The sequence below is a fragment of the Carassius auratus genome, chromosome 21 (assembly GCF_003368295.1).
Source record: "Carassius auratus strain Wakin chromosome 21, ASM336829v1, whole genome shotgun sequence".
In the NCBI taxonomy this organism is placed as follows: Eukaryota; Metazoa; Chordata; class Actinopteri; order Cypriniformes; family Cyprinidae; genus Carassius; species Carassius auratus.
Window position 1 is genome coordinate 11,125,025 of NC_039263.1, and position 21,961 is coordinate 11,146,985.

At 36.2% G+C, this 21,961-nt stretch overlaps 2 protein-coding genes across 3 annotated transcripts in view; both read right to left on the minus strand.

The window, feature by feature from the left end:
- Positions 1-3,645: 3,645 nt before the first annotated feature.
- On the minus strand, positions 3,646-8,653 carry ecscr (endothelial cell surface expressed chemotaxis and apoptosis regulator). The gene is made up of 11 exons (XM_026195905.1): positions 8,316-8,653; positions 8,011-8,100; positions 7,597-7,704; positions 7,476-7,517; positions 5,910-6,005; positions 5,676-5,720; positions 4,777-4,893; positions 4,603-4,701; positions 4,437-4,470; positions 4,082-4,152; positions 3,646-3,945 (listed from the first exon to the last, which is right to left on the minus strand). Exons 1-11 carry the CDS (start codon positions 8,374-8,376, stop codon positions 3,845-3,847), a joined length of 864 nt encoding a protein of 287 aa, XP_026051690.1. The 5' UTR covers positions 8,377-8,653; the 3' UTR covers positions 3,646-3,844.
- A 292-nt stretch (positions 8,654-8,945) lies between these two features.
- Positions 8,946-21,961, minus strand: part of LOC113038475 (serine/threonine-protein phosphatase 2B catalytic subunit alpha isoform) — a 58,074-nt gene continuing 45,058 nt past the window's right edge. Inside the window, exons 7-14 of one of the 2 annotated variants that reach the window (XM_026195906.1) lie at positions 20,436-20,513; positions 20,169-20,263; positions 19,592-19,717; positions 18,245-18,322; positions 17,494-17,578; positions 15,982-16,079; positions 15,419-15,466; positions 8,946-10,791 (exon numbers count right to left, since the gene is read on the minus strand). In XM_026195906.1, coding sequence (XP_026051691.1) covers positions 10,613-10,791; positions 15,419-15,466; positions 15,982-16,079; positions 17,494-17,578; positions 18,245-18,322; positions 19,592-19,717; positions 20,169-20,263; positions 20,436-20,513 — 787 coding nt within the window. In that variant the 3' untranslated portion in view covers positions 8,946-10,612. The remainder of the gene's footprint in view (positions 10,792-15,418; positions 15,467-15,981; positions 16,080-17,493; positions 17,579-18,244; positions 18,323-19,591; positions 19,718-20,168; positions 20,264-20,435; positions 20,514-21,961) is intronic. The other variant, XM_026195907.1, reaches the window with a different exon arrangement.

A 21,961-nucleotide genomic window follows, 5' to 3' on the forward strand; every position in this document is an offset into this window, starting at 1 on the left:
CATGGATCTGCATTTACATTCATACATTTAGCAGACACTTTTATCCATAGTGACTTACAGTGCATTCAGGCTATAATTTTTTTTTAGAGTATGTGTGTTCCCTGGGAATTGAACCAACAACCTTTTGCGCTGTTAACACAATGCTCTACCACTGAACCACAGGATAAATGTATGGCTTTCTGCTTTTAATGTTGTGTCATCTTTTCTACAATCTTTGTGAAAAATATTTTATTGTTTATTTGTGTATTAATATTACTTCATTTATATTGTTTATTTTATTTATTTATTCCTTTTTTTCTTTATTTCAAAGTCTACCAAGGGTGGGATGGGTTTTAAATTTGCAGTTACTTTTTGTTTTATACTACTGTTCCCAGAAGAAGAAGAGAAAGGAACGATGCTCAACAGCTTTTTTCATTAATATCAGGTCAGATCAAGTGTTTAGGCTAATATACACTATAAATTTCTCCATTATATTACAATGGTTTTATGCTGTTGTATTGTACCTTATACGTTTTCACCATTTCAAGATTTGTTGAACTGGATTAGAGATTTTATACAGTGGCCTCAAAAAGATATTTGAACATTTCAGCCACATTTAAATTGCATTAGCTATACATTATCAGAACTAATGGCATCTGCAAATAAATTATGCAAGAAACCACCATTTCTTGCAATTCAAAATGCTGCCGTTTTATCCGAGGATGTCTGAAGAGCGACCTGGAAAAGAGGCTTCATTTAGAGGAGATGCTCTTCCATGACTTGTTTAAATTTAAATGTCAAAGACAAGCTAAAATAGTTTGAAATATATTGAGCGCAGCGTTAGTTCAGTCAGGTCGCATAGGCTGCGACCAGCTGATGCGACCAGCTGTCTTCGCTCGAATCACTAGTACTCTCCTATTAGACACGGGACATACCTGGCACCACTACTCAGGGTGCTTTCACATCTCTAGTTCGATTCATTTGGTCCGAAACAAGGGCAAACAATTATACATTGTAGCATTTTTTAGCTTTTTTGTTTCCTTTTCACACCATACTGATTGCTGTGGTCCGTACCAGTTGAAACGAACCAAAATGCAGTCACATGACAACATCTACATCACTCATTGGCCATGACGTATATCCTAAAGTGCTTTTCGATTGGTCAGAATTTACATGCGGGAAAAATTGGTCAGAATTTACATGCGGGAAAATTCCAACATAACAGGGAAAGCCAGCAAACAACACGGAGACAACACAACTACACGACAACACGACTGCGCGGGCCGGTTTTGTCCCTGGCCATAATCTTTTACATTGTTTGTATACACCACAATATACAAAAAATACATTTCTATAATGAAGCGCGGATGCGGCTTGAAAACAACATTCTAATGCACTGCAAACGGCGAGCGGGAATCACTCGTAACTTCAAGCGGAGGCGTGCATTAATTCTTCTTAACTCTTACATGCTCATGGTCATCTGACCAAATTTCTATGAGGCTCCGCACCTCCTCACTACTCCAAGTTTGTCCACGAGCTGCCATGCTAAAGTGCAAACTGTCAACAAACACTTCCTCATCCCATAATGCACAACGAAGCTGACTACGGCAGCTGGTTTAGTCCAAAAATGATCAGTACTTTTTGCAGTTGAGTCTGTTCGAGGTCAGATCACATTCTCACCACAAACGAACCGCTCCAGAGTTTGAAAGCGTATCGAGACCACCTCTTCAAGCACGTCTCAGTACGGTTGTTTGGTCCACTTTTGGTGGGCACCCGAGTGCGATTGCTGCTTTTTCACCTGCTCAATCGAACCGCACCAAAGGGAGAAACAAACTCTGGTACGATTCAACCGAACTAAATGAGGCAGGTGTGAAAGCACCCTCATTAAGCATGCTCAAACGGTTTGCAACCCTCCCTCTTTCCCCATTAGAAGTATGAGCATTACCGTACACTTTCTGGTTGTCGTCTTCTTTGTTTCACATCACTAAGGCTTTCAAGTCTTAGCGGGCATGGACCTCACTGCTGAGAGACACTCATCTTCATAACCAGGCTACAGGATAGACGTCCCACTGCCACATCTACATGATTATCACTGTTTGCTTTAAAGACATTATTAAGAGTTTTAATTGTCATGTATTTCCAAGCTGATGGTTTCGGTGGGTTCATTTTTAAAGCTCTTGTATGTTCAGTTATTTTGTCTGAAATATTGTTTGTTTAGTTTTTGACTTTTTGATGGTCTAGTTTGGTTATTTTAATATGGACATCAGCTAACTTTTAATACCTGCAGTAACTCATAGGCTTAGTCAATCATCATACATTGCCTAGACAAAAAGATGTATTTTTAAACCTTATGAAATTGGTTTGTCTAATTTGTTCAAGTTCTAAATGTATAATTCATAATTGTGTTTCAGGTCCCCCTAAGTCATGGAGGACAGGGCTGTCTGGTGGGCTGACACAGGTGACCGTTCCATCCCTAGCGTCTTGTTTAGGGATGAGTAATTATTGTAAATAGTTAGTTTAGTTTTAAGTAGTTAAGTTAGCTATCCTTCCCTCCAGCCTTAGCATCTTGCGCCTTGGCCTGAGGCAGTAGCTTTAGCATCTTGCAGAACTACACTCGCCTAGGGATGTGAATTGAAAATAGTTGAAAACTGAACCATCCAATCATATTTCTAAAAATGGAGTTACCTAGAGCTTCCCAGAACTCCCTGTAAAGCCTGTCCCACAAATTCCTGGCACTGCCGCCATAGAGATGCCTGCCACTCACATGGCGACAGAGCTTTTAGTTTCTCAGCCACCTCGGGCACAAAAATACTGCCAGGGCTGCTTCAGAAATCACTCGATAAAGGCCTCCATAAAAGTTCCTGACACTGCTGCTCCAGAACCTGCTGAGGTCAGAGAGAACCAAATCAAAGGCCCTGCAGAGGTTACTTGACATGGTAACCTTTAAGAGCTGCCCTGGTCCTACAGCTTCTTGTCCAGGCCTGAAAGTTTCTGCTGCTGCAAGTCCAAAACCTGCAATGGTTTAAGAGCTCTGTGTCATAACAGCTGAAGTTGGAAAGCTTCCTGTCATGTGTGCTATGGAAGGTTCCTCCCGTGATGGTGTTGAGATTTATGCCACGGCTGCCAAGAAAACAAAAGCCATTGTTTCCTGTCATAACCCCAGCCAGAGCTAAAGCTGCTCCAGTCCCAGAGCTCCTCTCTCAACCTCCCTGGTCCCAGAGGTTCCTGCTAAAACTGCTCTGCCCTAGTGGTTCCTGTCTTGACAGCATCAAAAGATCCTCTTACAACCACCTGATAGAAATACCGATGATTTCAAGAATTATAAGGAATACTTTACAGCAGTGGTACGCAGTTGTGGACTCAAAGTACATTTTGTACATCTTTCTTAGTTCATGGAGCTCTCAGCAAATCAGATGATGAACTGAATCAGGTGTGTAGACCAGGACCAAAAAGCAAAAAACCATTAATGGTCAATCTTTACCTCAAAATAAAAGTCTGACAGGGTCGTCAGGACAATGGCATAAATATATCACATCAAATGTGGCCTCTACAGAAAAAAAAAAAAAACTTAAACAGGAACTTGACTCAAAACCTTACATTCCATATTTCACTTTACAAAAACTTTTTTAATCTGAAAAAGATGAACACAAAAGTGACAATTTATTTATCAATGAAGGAAGTCATGTTTAATATATGAGAGCATATATAGGAGATATTTTATATGCAGTGTGTGCACAAATGTATGTCATAAACATGATGTGTGATCTGTACACTGGCCATTAGCTAAAGGCACATTCATTCACATTCTTTTAATATTATAAAAATATTACAGCCTTTCGAAACCTGTGCTACGAACTGAGTCAAATCACAGTCCGTCTTTGATGCCCAGCAGGTCTCTGGTAAATTCTTGGTCATCATTATCCACTATAGTGCTACGAACTGAAGACATCTGGGGTGAATCTGTATCTGCACAGAAGAGAGGTCTTACAGAAGGACATTTACAGTTTCATATATATTAGAATAACATAAAATGGGATGCTGTTCTCTCCATATCAGTCACAAAAAAAAAAAAAAAAAAAACCTAAGGAAAGCATGTACTTACTGCTTTCTGTGTTTATTGTCCTCACAGAGACAAGAGTGATGCTCTCCTTCTCACAGTTACTGGTCAAGTCGCTGGATAAAAAATAGTTTTTATCTAAAGTTATCTTTCAACAGATCTGTTATTTAAATTTAGTACATAATATATATATATATATATATATATATATATATATATATATATATATATATATATATATATATATATATATATATATAAATGTTCCATTATTACAGTAGGCTGCATTGATATAATTAACTTGTACTTGCAATCTTTTTAAATGTTCATATACATTTTTTTATCATTGTTATTATATTATTTTATTATATTATATACAGATACATTTATCAGTCCTCACCTGTCAGACACCACAGGATCACAGCTTTTGACACCTATAAATACCCCCCCCCCCCAACAAAACAGAAAACAGAAAACAGATCAATTATATTGCACATTTATAGCCATGTGAGCTTTTAAAGGTAATTTTGGATTTTTGAAAATTACAGAATTGATGAGAAACCCACCCTCATGCTGTTTAGTATTTCTACACCGTCCCCTGAGGTTGATAGTGATCACTAAAACCACCATGACAATAATTAAGACGAGTATAAGACTCATCACACCTGTAATTGCAGACAGGAAATATTTTAGCACTAGAAAGGATGTGAATCATGAGATTATATCGGTATAAAACCTACTAAAGGCGAGCAAAGTGAGGCCGCTGTCTGGTGCCTGTGAAGGGGATGCCGTCTCCTCTGACACGCTGATGCTTGAATTAGAAGTCGTTGAAGTCTTTGGAGGCAGAGTAACAACCACTGCACACGGAGCAAACACGTGAAATAATGTTTTAATGTAGTCTTAAATGATAGATGCTTGAATGTACTGCACAGCACGACCAGTTCTTCAACATACCGCTCAAAATGATCTTCAAATGCCATTTCTTTCATACATTTGAGATATACAAATATACAAACTCATCTACATCTTGGATGGCCTGAGGGTGAGTACATTTCAGCTTTTTTTTTAACATACCCGAGTCCAAAAAAGCTGCGACACTGTACAAATTGTGAGTAAAAAAGGAATGTAATAATTTACAGTCTCATAGATAACATATCAAATGAGATTTAAAGTGAGATATTTTGAAATGTCAAGCCAAATATTTGGTGCATCATAAAGAGGAAGAAGTGACAAAGAAGGCCTAAGACAGTTGAGCAACTAGAAGCCTGTATTAGACAAGAACGGGACAACATTGCTATTCCTTAACTTGAGCAACTTGTCTCCTCAGTCCCCAGACGTTTGCAGACTGTTATAAAAAGAAGAGGGGATGCCACACAGTGGTAAACATGGCCTTGTCCCAACTTTTTTTGAGATGTGTTGATGCCATGAAATGTAATATCAACTTATTTTTCCCTTAAAATGATCAATTTTCTCATCAACATTTGATATGTCATTTATGTTGTGTTCTGAATAAATTATTAAATATTTAATATATTGAAATTTGAAACCTCCACATCATTGCATTCTGTTTTTATTCACAATTTGTACAGTGTCCCAACTTTTTGGAATTGGGTTTGTATTAGCAGTTAATAATTATTACCTGATGTGTTGTTATGTGAAGAGAGGCCGGATCCATCAGTACTGCCTGAACAAACAGAGGTACAGGTTACATTTCTGTCTCCAACTTCCACTGATTGTGATCCCCAAAACTCAACTATGAGCCAGGACATTCTTGAATTAATTATATCTTGTCCATTTACATCTATAAGGATGCCTGTTCATCTTTTAGCAAATACGAGTTTTGGGGTGGGGGGGAAGAAGAAGGAGGTAAAACCTGTTATTTTGGCCGCTGGGGATGAGGTGGAATTTAGATTTGCGTCAGCGTAGGATCTTAGTGTGGTCAGTGTGGAGCTGCTGATGATGGACTGCCCTTTAATACACAATTTTATCATTTTAATCACATTCACTTCCTCTTATATATTCTTCCACTGTGTATATTGAATAGTTAACCCAAAAATAATAATTTACTCACCCTTTTGTATCAGAATAGATTTGGAGAAATGTAGCATTGCATTAACTTACTCGCGAATCGATCCTCTGAAGTGGATGGGTGCCGTCAGAATGAGAGTTCAAACAGCTGATAAAAACATCACAATAATTGACAAAGACTCCAGTCCATCACTTAATGTTTAGTGAAAATCTGCGTGTTTATAAGAAACAAATCCATCATTAAGGTACTTTAATCAGAATCAGAATCAGAAAGAGCTTTATTGCCAAGTATGCTTGTGCATACAAGGAATTTGTTTTAGTGACATAGGCTTCCAGTACACAGAGACAACAACACAGAGAAAAAAATAAATAAATAAATAAAATTGTATAATAAATGAATATGTGTATAAACAATTGTGCTATAAATGATAATGGAATACGATTGAATAAGATGCAGGGATGTACTAGGGGTAACAAATAAATTCAAAGATGCAAAAGTTCAAAGATGGGGTAACTTGGATGTGAGGGATCCAGAGTGATTGAAGTACACAGTACAGACTCAATGACGACTGAGTAGAACTGTTTCAGTGGCTCCTGTGGCAGATTAAACTTCCTCAGCTGGCGAAGGAAGTACAACCTTTGTTGGGCCTTTTTCACAATGGAGTCAATGTGATTGTCCCACTTCAGCTCCTGAGAGATGGTGGTTCCCAGGAATCTGAATGACTCCACTGCAGCCACAGTGCTGTTCATGATGGTGAGTGGGGAAAGTGCAGGGGGGTTTCTCCTAAAGTCCACAATCATCTCTGCTGTTTTGAGCGTGTTCAGCTCCAGGTTGTGAAGACTGCACCAGACAGCCAGCTGCTCAACCTCTTGTCTATAAGCAGACTCATCACCGTCCTGGATGAGTCCGGTGATGAGTCTGCCATCTCTTCTGGCCAAAATGGCAGTCTGTAATCCATAATAATGCACCCTCCAATGAAAAAGAATGCCCCGTGTTTTCCTCTCACAAAAATATCCACCGACATGTTTGTTAAAAACTGTTTTAACTTGTAAATTGTGCTAGATGGGCATATTTCTCTCCTGATTCAGGTGAGACAACTTGTTCACTGGAGAAAGCAATGATATGGAATTTTTATTATTTTTATTTTATTAAGCTTTTCACTTATTATAGCTTTTGGTTATATTTATGTTTTTATCAGCTGTTTGGTATCACATTCTGACGGCACCCATTCACTGCAGAGGATCCACCGGTGAGCAAGTGATGGAATCCTCTTTTTTTTGTTATTTGGTCCAATGAAGAAACAAAATCATCTACATCTTGGATTGCATGAGAATGAGTACATTTCAGCATTTATTTCATATTTTTTATTTTGGGTGAACTATTCTACCAGTGGGTAGAAATAAGTACTACCTGATGTGGTGTGCGAAGTAAGGCTGAATCCATTAGTACTGCCTGAACAAACAGAGGTCACATTATTGTATGTTTACTACACTGTATATTAACATCAACTGAAGTTGTATTTGTGCCTTACCTGTGTGGCTAGAAGACACAGGAGCTGTGGTTGTGCTCACATTTTCTGAGGTGTGACTGGGCACGCCATTCTTATATTGAGATGACAAATTGTAAGGCCCAGTTTGGGCTTCAAAAATAAAAAGATGGATACATTTACCTTAAGTTCATTTTTCTTCACGCATTAAATATATATCGATAAATAAACACTATGCTTAAGAAAGAATTACATTTTTTTTGGTTAAAGTCTAATTAATGGAAAATAAAGTTACAGATACATTTAAGAAAACGTTGTTGGACATTTACTTATTAATATCATTTTAACAATGGTAAAGTGACAGTTACCAGTTGTTTGAAATATGTTCAAATCAGCTAAAATGTAGGAAATTCTTGTTTAGATATGAGAATTGTACACAATATAATATCAAATACTCACCTGCGCTTGAAACACCAGACAATGGAGACATAGACATTGTGTTTGGAGGTACTGTAGTTGGTATGTTTTGGCCATTTTCTGTGCAAATCGCTTCGAGAACATACATTTCATGAAAAGATATACTGAATATATAAAATAGCCACAGAATGTTTAGCACTAAAAGCAGACTTTTGGGGGGCAGCATACATAGTCAGTGACTACTGCAGTTTAAGCCAGAAAAACATTTTAAACTTTGATCACCCTTTATACTGTTTTTCTTTTTACCATATATTATAAAATACAAAAATGGCTTCTGATTGACTTACCTGGTGAAATTATGCATGAAGATGCAAACAGGGGAATGAGAAGAAAAAATAGCTGCTCCATATTTCAATCCAAATGGGTTTTACTCTTTACTATCCACCTACAACGGACAGGTCGTATGTATCCCAGATATCAGGAAATAATTACAGTTCTTATGTAAGTGTAAAAAATGAAAAACAAAGCCTAAAAACGATGGAAATGTTCTTGAGCTAGTGAATTTGGTTGAGGCATCAACCAGTGTGACCAAATCTGTTTCCTGTTGGATATAATAGTAACGCACGAGGGAGTGCACATAGTATTACAAAGCCCTGCTGAGAAGCGTGTGTTTGGGTGTGTGTCAGTGGGTGCAGAGCTCTGGTTTGAGGGAGAAGGGGCTGAGCTTCCTGTGGAAGAATAGCAGGAAACAGGTGGGATGCCCTCATGGAAAAAAGCCCTCAATGACTGTGCCTGTGAAACTAAGTTCCTAATAAAAACCTTATTCAAACTGTGGTCTTTGGATTTCTTCATGTTAATGTTACAATAAAAATTGCATTTTCATTGTTGTTGCTGTTGAATAATCAGTTTACTGTTCTTAAAAGAGAAAAATAATTTTGCAAGCACATTTTCAGTCCAGCATCGAAAGGGGAGAGACATTATTAGTTCATGCATATTTTATTCAAGAGTAAAAAAGTGATTTGTCCCATAGGGCATGCTTACAATATGTGTTTTCATTTAGGAAGTCAAATGCGAAAACTCAGTTCCAGAGAAAATTACAAGAAAAATAGTCACAAATCCATAAAATTCCTTCTTTGAAATAAACCACGTCTGGACTAAACAAGGAGCAGAAAACAGTGGAACTGAAAGAACCGTAAGCTTAATTGTAAGACTAATAAGATAATCAAGAATCATAATGATAATATAGTTTTCCTCTTCAAAGTGAGACACTGAATTTTCCTCGTGTCCAATTAGTTTACATTTGAATAAACCATGCGATCATGCTTTGGCAGCCTGAATGTTGTTTTTCACTGAGTAATATGTTCATTCACACTACTGAACAACTTCTGTACACCAACTGAATAGAGAGAACGAAACGGAAAGAAAGAACGAAAGATGACGAAAAAACACCTCGGAAAGAGCGTCAGTGCCTGTACAGCGAAACTATACAAAAATAAAATCAACCATAATAAAATGATATCAATGAACAGAAAGAAAAAAAGAAGAAAATAAATTAAATAAAAGATTACAAAATCATATCTATTTATAGAGATATAAAAACAAATATAATTTGAAGGGAAATAATTCAAGTCTACTATATTGAAACACATCACAATTATAATTTCACATATCAATAAGGAACTTAATTGCATGCACTGATGCGTTCAGTACCATAGATGCTGTTACAAATCATTGTCCTCGACCGTTAATAATCATATATTTAAATATATTTATATATATTTATTTGACTTGCGAAATGTACTATGTGCATTCTCTCTCTTGAGATACAGGCAAGTGATAAACAATCAGGAAGGTGGCGCCAAAGTTGAGCTCCATCTGCGGTTTTCCTTCGTCCGAACGGTTGCTTTGATCGAGAGTCTACGGCGGACAAGCATCACCGCTCTTTTCCTCTACTGCTTCATGGTATCTTACCAAAAACCAAATCAAGAAATAAAAACCCCCAGGTAAGATTGCATCGTAAGTAATAAAATGTACAGGATTCGTCGTTAATTGTCCTTTCTTACAAACATTTTTCCTTTTTTTGTCATTTGAAATTTGTATATTTATTAATACTAGTAGCAAAACATCGTCAACAGTGAGATCATTTCATTATGAGATGGGATCATGAAGAAAAACTCGCAATAAAAAGAGGAAAAAAGTGTGTATATGTCTCTGGTACGGGCTCTTGTCACCCGCACAGACAAACTGGATGGATCAGGCTTAAGAGAGAGTTCCTAAACCCCGCCCACTTGGCATGGGGGCAGAGCCGGAAAGGAACTGAGACCGACCCACTTTCTGATAAAGACACTTTCAGCCCTTCACAAGCAAATCAACCCCCCACCCCATTCGACACTCCCCAAAAAGGCAGAAACTTGCCGTCGGCATGAAAATTGCAAGCGGCAAACTGACAGCAAGAAAACAGTCTGCCTCTTTTCAGTGAAACATTAAAGATAGTTTGGTTCTCTAATTGGACATTGGAGCAGGGAGGCATGTGTAGGTGATGTCATTAGGTGTTTGTTGGAAGCAGGAGGCCTTAAATCACGGGTTTGGCATTGTCCTGCCATGCGTCATGGACTCAGGTGCAGGTAAGAGGGCAGCTGTTTCATCACTGGATGTTACTGTTGTCTTCGGTGCCGTTGGTCTCGGACATGTTCATCTTGCCCATGGAGTGGCCCACGTGGTTGACTCCATCCTTGCGGGGTGGCATGCGCTCGTTGATGCGGTCCAGACCTTTAGCCTCTTCGAAGCTGTTGATCTTGTGCTGTGGAGAGAAGCCACGGATGGCTGCGGAGAGATGGGAAAAGCCCACAATGAACAACTAGACTATTAGTTCTCATCATCTTATTGTACCTACATTTGTTGCAAATAATGCCATGAGGCCTGTAATTTCTCTTTCCTAGATTAACTAGAATCTAAACTTATAACGCATAATATCTGTCTATGTATCTATCTATCCATTCATCCATCCATCCATCTATCTATCTATATTATTGCTGTCAAATGATAAATCGTTATTAATCGCATCCAAAAAAAAGTTTACATATTTTGTTTACATAATATATGTGTGTGTACTGTTTATATTTATTATGTATATAAATACTAGGAATGTGACGAGATCAGTGGAGCATAAGAAGCACATTTTGTCGCTGTCCATGTTAATGAATTATTCATGCTTCAGCTGATCCAGAAAGAGCAACACAAACAGTTTTTTGAACCACACATCATTATTTCTGTGTTACAGACATTTAGATAAAATAAGTAGCCTACTGAAAGTGTAGGCTATAGTTTGAGTATAAACACTTATTCTCTACAGTAGCGATAAAAACTAAAGTACCTTAACATGTATGTATTGTAATGCTTTTCCTCCTCCAACATGAGGTGACAACAACTGCCCATTTAAAAAAGTATTTTTCATTGAATCGTTCATTCAGAGGATTCTAATTGAAAAAACAGGTCTTTATGAATTGACACATTGAATCCTTCATTTAATTATAATTTTTTTTTTGTTTAAGCAATGAACATTTTGTCAGAACCACTAGTAAATTATGCTATTTTGATTAGTTTTCAATTTTTTTTCTTTAGAATCATGATCTACAATATAAATACATGTTAGATAAAAAAATGTTAGCCTGAATGCACTGTAAGTCTCTTTGGATAAAAGCGTCTACTAAATGCATAAATTCAATTTATAATTTAATTTCAATACATATATATATATATATATATATATATATATATATATATATATATATATATATATATATATATATATATATATAAAATGTAAACATGATTCCCAATTCATCCAGAATCATGTAGTTCTAGTTTACATGTTGTTTATTGCTGCATTTAATTAAGTAAAAAATTCATAAAGTTGATTTCAAAATGCACCTACATTTTTTGCATTTCATGTTTTTCAGTTGAATAAATATATTTCATCATTGGGTATTTCTTAAAATCTAAAAATTTTGTCTTGTCTCAGTCTCGTATCTCACACCCCTAATAAATACATATGCATGTATATATTTAAGAGACATCTGTTATGTTTATATTTATATATATTTATATATATATATATATATATATACGTTAAAAGTTTGGGGTCAGTAGGATTTTTTCATTATTAAAAAAACTAACAAAAAAACTATTAAAATAATAATTTTATTACGCTTGTAAAAGAGTTCCCACAAAAATTATTAAGCCACACAAAGTATTTTGAACATTTACAAGAAATGTAATAAGAAATGTTTCTTGAGTACAAAATCAGCATATTGGAATGATTTCTGAAAGATCATGTGATGCCGAAGACTGAAGTAATGATTGCAGAAAATAAAGCTTCACATCACTGCCATCACAGGAATAAATGTATGTACGGAGCCCACACATGACATGCAGGAAAAAATATTAAGCTAAATTGTGTGCACAATTTACTAATTCATTCCCTCAATGTACTAAAACTTGCACACAATTACTATTGCGTTCCCTCGATTTAACATTTCGTTCACTCGATTTATAAATTGTGCGCACGATTTACTATTACATTGCCTAGATTTACTATTGCGTTCCCTCGATTTACTATAGTGTTCCCTCGATTTACTATTTAGTTGACTCGATTTATAAATTGTGTGCACGATTTACTATTGCGTTGCCTTGATTTACTATTTCATTCACTCGATTAATAAATTGTGCGCATGATTTACTATTGCGTTGCCTCGATTTACTATTTCATTGACTCAATTTACTATTTCATTCACTCGATTTATAAACTGCGCGCACGATTTACTATTGCGTTGCCTCGATTTACTATTCACTCGTTTATAAATTGTGCGCACAATTTACTATTGCGTTGCCTCGATTTACTATTGCGTTCTCTCGATTTACTATTGTGTTCCCCTCGATTTATAAATTGTGCGCATGATTTACTATTGTGTTCCCTCGATTAACTATTTCGTTCACTCGATTTATAAATTGTGTGCATGATTTACCTTTGTATTGCCTCGATTTACTATTGCGTTCCCTCGATTTACTTTTGCGTTCCCTTGACTCACTATTTTGTTCACTCCATTTATAAATTGTGCGCAGGATTTACAAATTCGTTCCCTCGATTTACTAAACAGTGCGCACGTAAATAGCAATGCAATAGTAAATCGAGGGAACGCAATAGTAATTGTGTGCACGTTTTAGTACACTGAGGGAACGAATTAGTAAATCGTGCGCACAATTTATTTCTTTTTTCTTGCATGTCATGTGTGGGGCTCTGTATAAATTCCATTTTGAAATATATCTATTTAGAAAACAGCTATTTTACATTTTTATTATATTTTTCAATATTACAGTTTTATCATATTTTTGATCAAATAAATGCATTCTTGGTGAGCGTAAGAGACTTTAAAAAACATTTTAAAAATCTTACAGACCCAAACTTTTGAACAGTACTACAGTATATAGCTCTATTATTTAGGGATGACTTTTATGGTATTTATGGAATAAAATAAAATGTACATTTATTAAATAATAAAAATTCTAACTTATAAATGACTTATGGAAAATAGTCATTTACAAAATCTGATTTAAAAAGTTAAGTGTAACAATAAAATAACACATTAATAAATTATTTTAAATAGACAAATAAACATAAGTTAAAAGTACTATTTAGTATATATTTTAATCCAATTACTAATATTTTTAAAAATAATATTATATTTATACATAGTAAATTTTACTATATAAAATATAGTAAATAATTTATTTACAAACACTTCAATAAAATGATACTTTAAGAGCTCATTACTAAACACAACTTCTAGTCACAAGTCATTGGTCAGTTCCACTTACTAATCCATTTGCCAACTGCTTATATATTTATTCATTTTAATCCAATTGGAAAATGCCAATGAACCTTAAACTTAATTTTACACACCACACTAGCCTTTTAGAGGTTCCTCTGAAATGAGGAACCTCTAACCTCAGAGAAATATCAAGATAACAAGTCATATTTATATAGAGGAAGTAGAAACCATTGTCCAAACCCCAAGTCCATCCATGTGTGTATCACTGAGGTGAGCTGGTCTCAGAAAGCGAGAGGTTGTAGAAGAGGAACACACTCTGGTTGGCTGAGAGTTCCTGATTGGGGTTAATCACATGCTATGCCCACACTAGAACCATGAGGGCCAGAGGAAAAGCAGCGCCCGCCAGAACATATCCAAAAATCATGCCTCCAGTTTAGATGATACCTCAAACCATCATGCAAGTAATAAAAGTCATGTTCCCTTAATGTCACCACTCCAAAAGGGCACGGCAAATATCTGATAAAATTACAGTTGCTGAAAAAATATATATATATATATATATATATATATATATATATATATATATATATATATATATATATTTTTTTTTTTTTTTCCCCGTACAAATAGCATCTTGTGATACCTTAATAACACAATGGCTGTGTCTACAACCTAATAAACACTGCAGCAGGGATCGAGGCAAATCTGAATATGAGGATACTAAAATGCCTTAATCTGGTTGTAAATTTGTATATATTGTTGTAATTAGAAACATAAAATTATTAATGTACATATACACTACCATCCACACATTTGGAGTCTGTAAGATGTTTTAATGTTTTAGAAAGAATTACGCTCATTCTAATATGATGATTTGGTGCTTAGGAAACATTTCTTATGATTATCAGTGTTGAAAACTGTTTTCGTGGAAACTGTGACATTTGTTTTTTCAGGATTTTTAAAGCATGATTTAATAGAAATATTTTGTATCATTATAAATGTTTTTACTGCCAATTCAGTGAATCGTTGCTGAATAAAAGTATTAATAAATAAAAAATATATCACTGATCCCAAACCTTTGAATAGTAGTGTAAAATTACACATTTCAATTTATATTCAAGGACAAATCAGAAATGTTGAGCCCTGCATTGATTGTATGCTTGGTTATCTCTAAAGCTACTTGAATTTGGTTATTTGATCATTTGGTGCCTAAAATCCACATGTGCTGTCTGTTTAGTCAGTGACTGACCAGATAATAAGACAGGTACCTTGTGTTTCGGACACAGCCACAGTGTTAACTAGTAGTAAATCCAGACTATGACGGATTACTTGAAAACTATTTCACACCAAACTGTTCCCAGAGATGTGCAGTGCCCCTTCGTAGTGATCGGTGGCTTCCTGGTGTTGTTACTCTTCTCTAATGTAATGTGTTGGTTGGTTAGAGCAGTCAACTTCAGAATGTGGAGACCCTGGCTGAAAATCCAACATACGACGATAGATGTGTTTTAAAATGTGGTCCCATGTTGAAAAAGAAAACAAACCAGATACCAAACCATCTACCATTCCAAAACTCATCTACCGTCATATGTTGGATTATGCCCAGATACATGTCCTGGATTTACCTTCTCCGTCTTCATCCGTCTCGATGGCTTCAATGGCTTCGACGGTTGCTGGAGGGAGAGGAGGGGAGTGTGTTACACCTGAACAAGCCATGCAACAGCAGTAATGCACAGGCAGCAGTTGTGCACAAGCAGCGGCGGGGCACTGGGACGCATGCACGCCAACCAGACTATGGACCACAGACTCAGACAATCCCCTCAACCATTCGCACTTTGCAAGAGACTTCTCCTGCTTTCCACGCTTCCTGTGCTCTAGACACCCTATGAGCCTCTCAGAAACTCATTCTCACCCCAGTTTACCATTGACAGGTAAACCGACCCACTAATGTGTCCATGCTTTGGGGGAACTAAAAGAGCAGCACCCCAAAGCTTGGAGTTGTCAGAGGATACAGAAAGAGACAGATGGAGAGACAGGTGGAAGGGACAGGGACAGACATAACAGAGACAGAAGAGGAGGAAATAAAAAGAAGCAAGAGAGAAAGCAGGAGGAGGAGGAGGAGGAGAAAGAGACAGAGGGAGACAAGAACCAAGAGAGGAACATGGCCAGTACTGGATCGTGTGCTCACCACTCTGTAGAGTCTGTTTGCCTCCAGCAAGCACCCCACTGGGGAGCATCCCGGTAGGAGTCAGACCCTTCAGGGTCAACACATTCTCACTCTCCTCTCTGCAAAGACAGCATAGGAGCATCAGAAATATTAAAATACACATTACTGATATTTCACTTCCATTCAAAAGTTTGCAGTCTGTACATTTTTTTTTGGATATTTTGGAAATAAGTCTCTTATGCTTACCAATGCAGCATTTATTTGATAAAAAATATAGTAAAATTGTAATATTGTGGAATATTATTACAATTTAAATAACTTTTGTTTTATGTAATTTACTGCTGCAATGCAAAACTGAATTTTAGCACCATTACACCAGTCTTTAGTGTCACATGATCCTTTAGAAATCAATCTAATATGTTAATTTCAACAATATATAATTGTTGGAAACAGTTGTGGAAATCATTTTTTCATGGTTCTTCAATGAACAGAAGGTTCAAAAGAACAGCATTTATTTGAAATAAAATCTTCATTAAATGTTGAATGAATTCATTTCTTTAAAAAAGCTTAATGACTCCAAACTCTTGCATGGTAGTAAACTATTGAAAATGTCTTGAGTTATACAAACTTTATATTTAGTGATTTTTATTTATTTTTTCTCGAACTGGGGTCTGTTGAAATTTTTGAAGGAGAAAAAGGTTATATTTACAGAAATTTTAATTTTTAGAGATTCATTCTGCATTCCAAAGGCTGGACAAAATACACAAACAGTCATTTTTGTTTAATCCTTAACAGCCACTTTTTTTTACAGTAAATAAAAAATAAAGAAAAAAAATATAAATACACTTGCTCATATTTGGCTTTAATACACTGGCAATTTAAAGGCATAGTTCCCCAAAAATGTCATTAATGTCATTTGTTCACCCAAATTCTGTCATTAATTAATCACCCTCATGTTGTTTCAGTCCCGTAAGAGCTTTGTTTATCTTCAGAAAACACATATTTGATGAAATCCAAGAGCTTTCTGATTGTGCATAGACAGCAACGGAACTGATGCGTTCAAGGCCCAGAAGGGTAGTAAGAACATATGACATCAGCGGTCCAACCATCATTTTACACAAGAATACTTTTTGTGTACAAAGAAAACAAAATTAACAACTTTATTCAACAATTTCTCCTTCTCCGTGTCTTCAATGAATGTTCACGAGAGTACTCTTGTGAATAAAAGCATAAAAACATCTACCCTTATATTTAAGGGTCTCTCAAAGATACTCTCCTTGCAAGTTTGTGTTACAATCACAGATCTCCATTAAGAGCCCAGCATTCCATGCAATTTCTTTTGAAATATTTGTTAAAAAAAAACTTTTGTACCTTTAAAATGCATCCAAGTTTTGTGATGCATTGAATATCAGCCATATCTTGCTTTTAAGAAGCCTGTCCTCAATATATTTCATAAGCAAAAGTGGTCTCATGGGCATGTGATCCAGCTGACCGCAAACTGAATGACTCAGCTGGAGGAAGCCCCATTTGTACCTGAGCACGGAGAACATCTTGGCCATCTTCCCAATGGCACGGATCTTGTTCCTAATCACCTCTTTTCGGGCAGCTGCTGCATTGGCTGTGGGCGGAAAGAAAAAATCAAGCAGTCTCAGTATCACCAGAGGCTAAAAACCCCCAGAAACTTTTGTGTATTGTGTTGGCGGCAGTTCTAGGAGTAACTAACCTAAAGAAGCGACACTACTAACTATTTTTTAAAAGTTTTTTTTTTTCCCAAGTACAAGCTACTTTTTTACTCACATTGTTACACTGTACAGTATAAAGTTTAGTGTGAATTAGATTAATTCAGATAAAACCCTCATTGTTTTTGAGTCAGAGAAATGCTGCTTCTGTTAAACTAAACAACATTTGTAAATAATAATTACAGCTTGTCATTGTAGTTTACTTTTCCTTAAATTATAAGTAGCTTGTAGCTTGAAAAACTTTGGTCTTAAACTAGTCTCCTCAGTACTGGTACTGGTTACATTAGCAGCTACCAAAGTCAAGTACTAAGACTAAACTTAAGGGCTATTACAAGCACAGTATCACAAGAGTGCTACGTAACAGGAAATATACTAAAAGAACTGTGAGTCATATTTCAGGATGTACCTGACGTCAAAGAAAAGGCCCTTTCTGTTGAGAAATCATAATCATGTTTCATGCTGGGGAAGTCCTGAAGATGAATTATGTTTATCTTCTACATGCACTATGAAGGAAACTGTGGAGCAAACGAGTGAAGATGTCTCACCGTCAAAGATCTCGTCTCCATCATTCATCAGCTCATCATCAGAACAGATGCTCAACACATTTACCAGCATCTCCGTGACTGCGGACAAAACAACAACAACACTCAATCACAACATATCAAAACAACATTCAGTTGAAAGTATTGGACATTAGCAAAAGCTTTTTTCTCATTTCTGTTTTATCTTAGGGACATAATATTGAAGTTCAACTTGAATTCAAGTTTTGTTGTTAATTACTCACCCTCATGCCATTCCAAACCCTAAATACCTTTTTCATCTTTGGACCAGAAATTAAGATATTTTTGATGAAATCCGAGAGCTTTCTGACTCTACAAGTGTCTTATGGGTTTGGAATGACATAAAATGATAAAATGTGACACTATTTGAAATAAATTGTTCTAATCATCAAAGAAAATATGTACAAACATTAACATGTATATATATATTAATTCATATAGTCATATTGATCTAGTCTAGCTGCTCGTGTGATATCACTTATCATGTCTTATAAATTTTAGACAAAAAGTCATACAGAGGCATTTTTTGTCCCAATATCTAGATTTTTAGGCAGCGTTTTAATGTAACGAAGTAAAAATAAAGTATTCTTTGGGAGTATCTGTACTTTTACTCCAATACATTTCCCCTAAGGATATTCCTTACTTACTACAAAATAGTCAGAACTAAACAGACTGCAGGAAAGCAGGTTTGACGAATTAGTGGTCTGGCGTTTGCAAGTTAAATTCCTAAAAACACCTTTGCTCATGTGCAAAAACAAGTACACAACCACGGATGATTTAAATTTTCCACTAAAGTCGAGGTTGGGGTGTGCGATATACAGTACATCTGCGATAATATGGTAAGTGTTTTTGTAATGATGTGCATCCTGACGTTATCAAGTAGCCTATCACCGAATCATACACAGAGTGAACACACATTGATTTATTAGTCTATTAAACTCAATATTCCAGGCATTCTAAATTGTAGACGGCAATAATTTTTCTGTATGGTTTTTATATTTATGTAACTGAACGTAGGCCTAGTTAACTTAATCTATATCACACAAAGAGTACCATTTTTCTGCAGATGTTTTGATCACTGTTTTGAGTCTCTGAGCAATGGTGTTTACTTATCGAAATACAAATACAAAATGGAAGAAATAGTTAAAACTGAACACAGTCTTGCTACTCAGGCTGTGTATGAACATTAATATATATATATTTATGTGTGTGTGTGTGTGTGTGTGTGTGTGTATATATATATATATATATATATATATATATATATATATATATATATATATATATACACTCTATATATATATACTGTACATATGTATGAAATATAGGTACCTTTCTCCCCCACAAATGGCAGCGACCAGGTGAAGACATCCATAAAATTTGGCAGCCAGTAAGGATGAGGGGAGCAGTTAAACTGCCGGATGTTCATTACATTGTTCTCATACTTCAGGACGGCAGCTGAGGAAGTGAATAATAATAAAAAGTGAGCCTCCAGCTTATGAAAATTTACGAATCAATAATATGAGAAATAATTTCAACAGAGCGTGGCTTCCTGAGCCGCTGGGTTTGTTTCCTAAACGACTAATTCAAGTGGAATCGTCGTCTACATTTTAGGCTGAAACATTGTGTACACACAATGATATGACAAAACCCAAGCTAAATGAGCTTTATAAGAAAGAACATGTCAATCAAACATGGTGTTAATTTTGTATGTGGCTGAACATTCATCTTCACAAAAAAGCCTCCACTAGATGGTACTGCTGAGAGGTTGACCCTGTTCCATCAGCGGATGATAAGACCACATGGATGGAGTCACTCAAGCTGATAGTCCTGCCCACGCTATCATCCAGCTCTCTGTTCCCATCACAATGCTCCACTTTTCTCGCACATATGGAAAAACACGACTCACCTTTATTATTGTAAACATCAAGGTAGTTTGGCGCAGAGAAGATGGTAATTAGGGAAGGGAAGCCAGTGGTCTGACTCTTCCTGTACATCCGGTACCTTTTAGAAGAGAGTGAAAGACAAAACACTTTAATTTACTTTTTATAGACAAAATGTGCAGAAAACAATGTGTGTATGAAAAAAGTGTACCCTTAGTACCTTATCTACACCTAAAGGGTGCATATTAATACACAAAAATTGAAATACAGAGCGAAATGCTGGTAATACATACCCTGCATCTTGTGCTTCATGCGCTCGAATGATTGATAACAAGTTATTATTTTGTAGGAAGTCACAGACAGCCGGATAACTGCAACACAAAGATTAAGAGAAGGAAAGGAGAATGAGAGAGAAAATAGGAGCCAACATTCAGAAACTGTGGGTGGACCGGTCTCATTAATGTTGTATTGTTTTTCAATGCTTTCCACAGTCAGCCAACCAAAACATTCCTGTGTGAATGGAGCGCGGGGTGCAGTTCAACATATGTCCAGCAGGGTGGCCTCAACTGTTGTTGTGCAGCAATATCATGTTGTTAACAGATATCCTGAGAAAGAAATCCGTTTTTTTTTTAAGTTCATAGTTCATATATCTATAGAATAGGTACAGAAAACATCCAACATGATTTGAGTTTCAATTAAATGACTTTTTCAAAGTATTGTGATATTTAAACTTTTCAGAAGATTATTTTTTGGTAAGAAAGAAGGCTTTAAAGCAAGGAAGTATTTGAAAAAAGTACTAAACGGCTTTGGGTAAGTAAAAAAAACAATTCCATGAAGTGCTGAAAATGACAACAGAATGAAAAACAATGAAGAGTTATTAAACTAATAATTTTATATTTGTTTATTATACATATGGAAACAATATATTTTATTGCAAAATATGCATAAATACACATATAGTAATGTATTTTTTACAGCATACCAACTGTCACCTCAATTACGTTATTATCGTTGGCATTCCCCGCAGAGCATTTCTGACACAATTTGCTCACAAAGACTGTCTGATAAATGGAATCAGAAGAAACGGAACTCAGTATGGGTTTATGGGTTTATAATTTAAATTAAATTAAATTAATGTCAGAAATTAATGTCAGAAGTCACAAAAAATTTTTATTTTAATTTCCAGGACCCTGACTGTTGCTCTCTGCCGCAATCAAAAAACTGATTTACCAAATTATCCTTTTATTTCCACCCATATTCCAAACATGTAACATTTACTTTTTTTTGTGTGGAACAGACAAGGAGTTGTTAGGCAGAATGTTCATGCTGCTCTTTTCCATACAATGAAAATGAATAGGGACGGATGCTGTCAAGCTTCACTGTTAGAAAGCGCTAACACATGTTTGCCTACAACCCAGAGAGTGTGTAAAGGAGGGTGTGAGCTGCTCTCAGTCTTTCTCTCTCTCATGTAGTCGGCTAATGAGGGGGCACTGCTGCTTTACCGCTGCTCTTTACCAATCACTTCTTCCTCTGCATCTGTCTTACTCTCTAGTTATCACTCCCTCCAGTTTGAGAAGAGGAAAAACGGGTCGTCATAGCAACACCACACTGCAGAGCCCTTGGGGATTGTGGGATAGATCGCAAAGCTGAGTTGCCGCTGCTGGCCGCAGTGTAAGCTCTTCACCCACTCTTTCTGCTGACTACAGTACGATGCAAGAGGCTGAAAGGGCATCCCCCCATCTCCTCTTCTGACAGCTTCACCCTAATCACACATGACCAGACGTTTGATCAGCAGAAAATCTGGTCCACTTCAACTTAA

What these genes read in the sequence shown, in the direction of transcription:
- ecscr (XM_026195905.1), bottom strand. Translation starts at nt 8,376, where the DNA reads ATGGAGCAGCTATTTTTTCTTCTCATTCCCCTGTTTGCATCTTCATGC. An exon ending in CCTCACTTTGCTCGCCTTTA is followed by an intron (nt 4,702 to 4,776) that starts GTAGGTTTTATA and finishes CTGCAATTACAG; the next exon opens with GTGTGATGAGTCTTATACTC. An exon ending in AAATACTAAACAGCATGAGG is followed by an intron (nt 4,471 to 4,602) that starts GTGGGTTTCTCA and finishes GGGTATTTATAG; the next exon opens with GTGTCAAAAGCTGTGATCCT.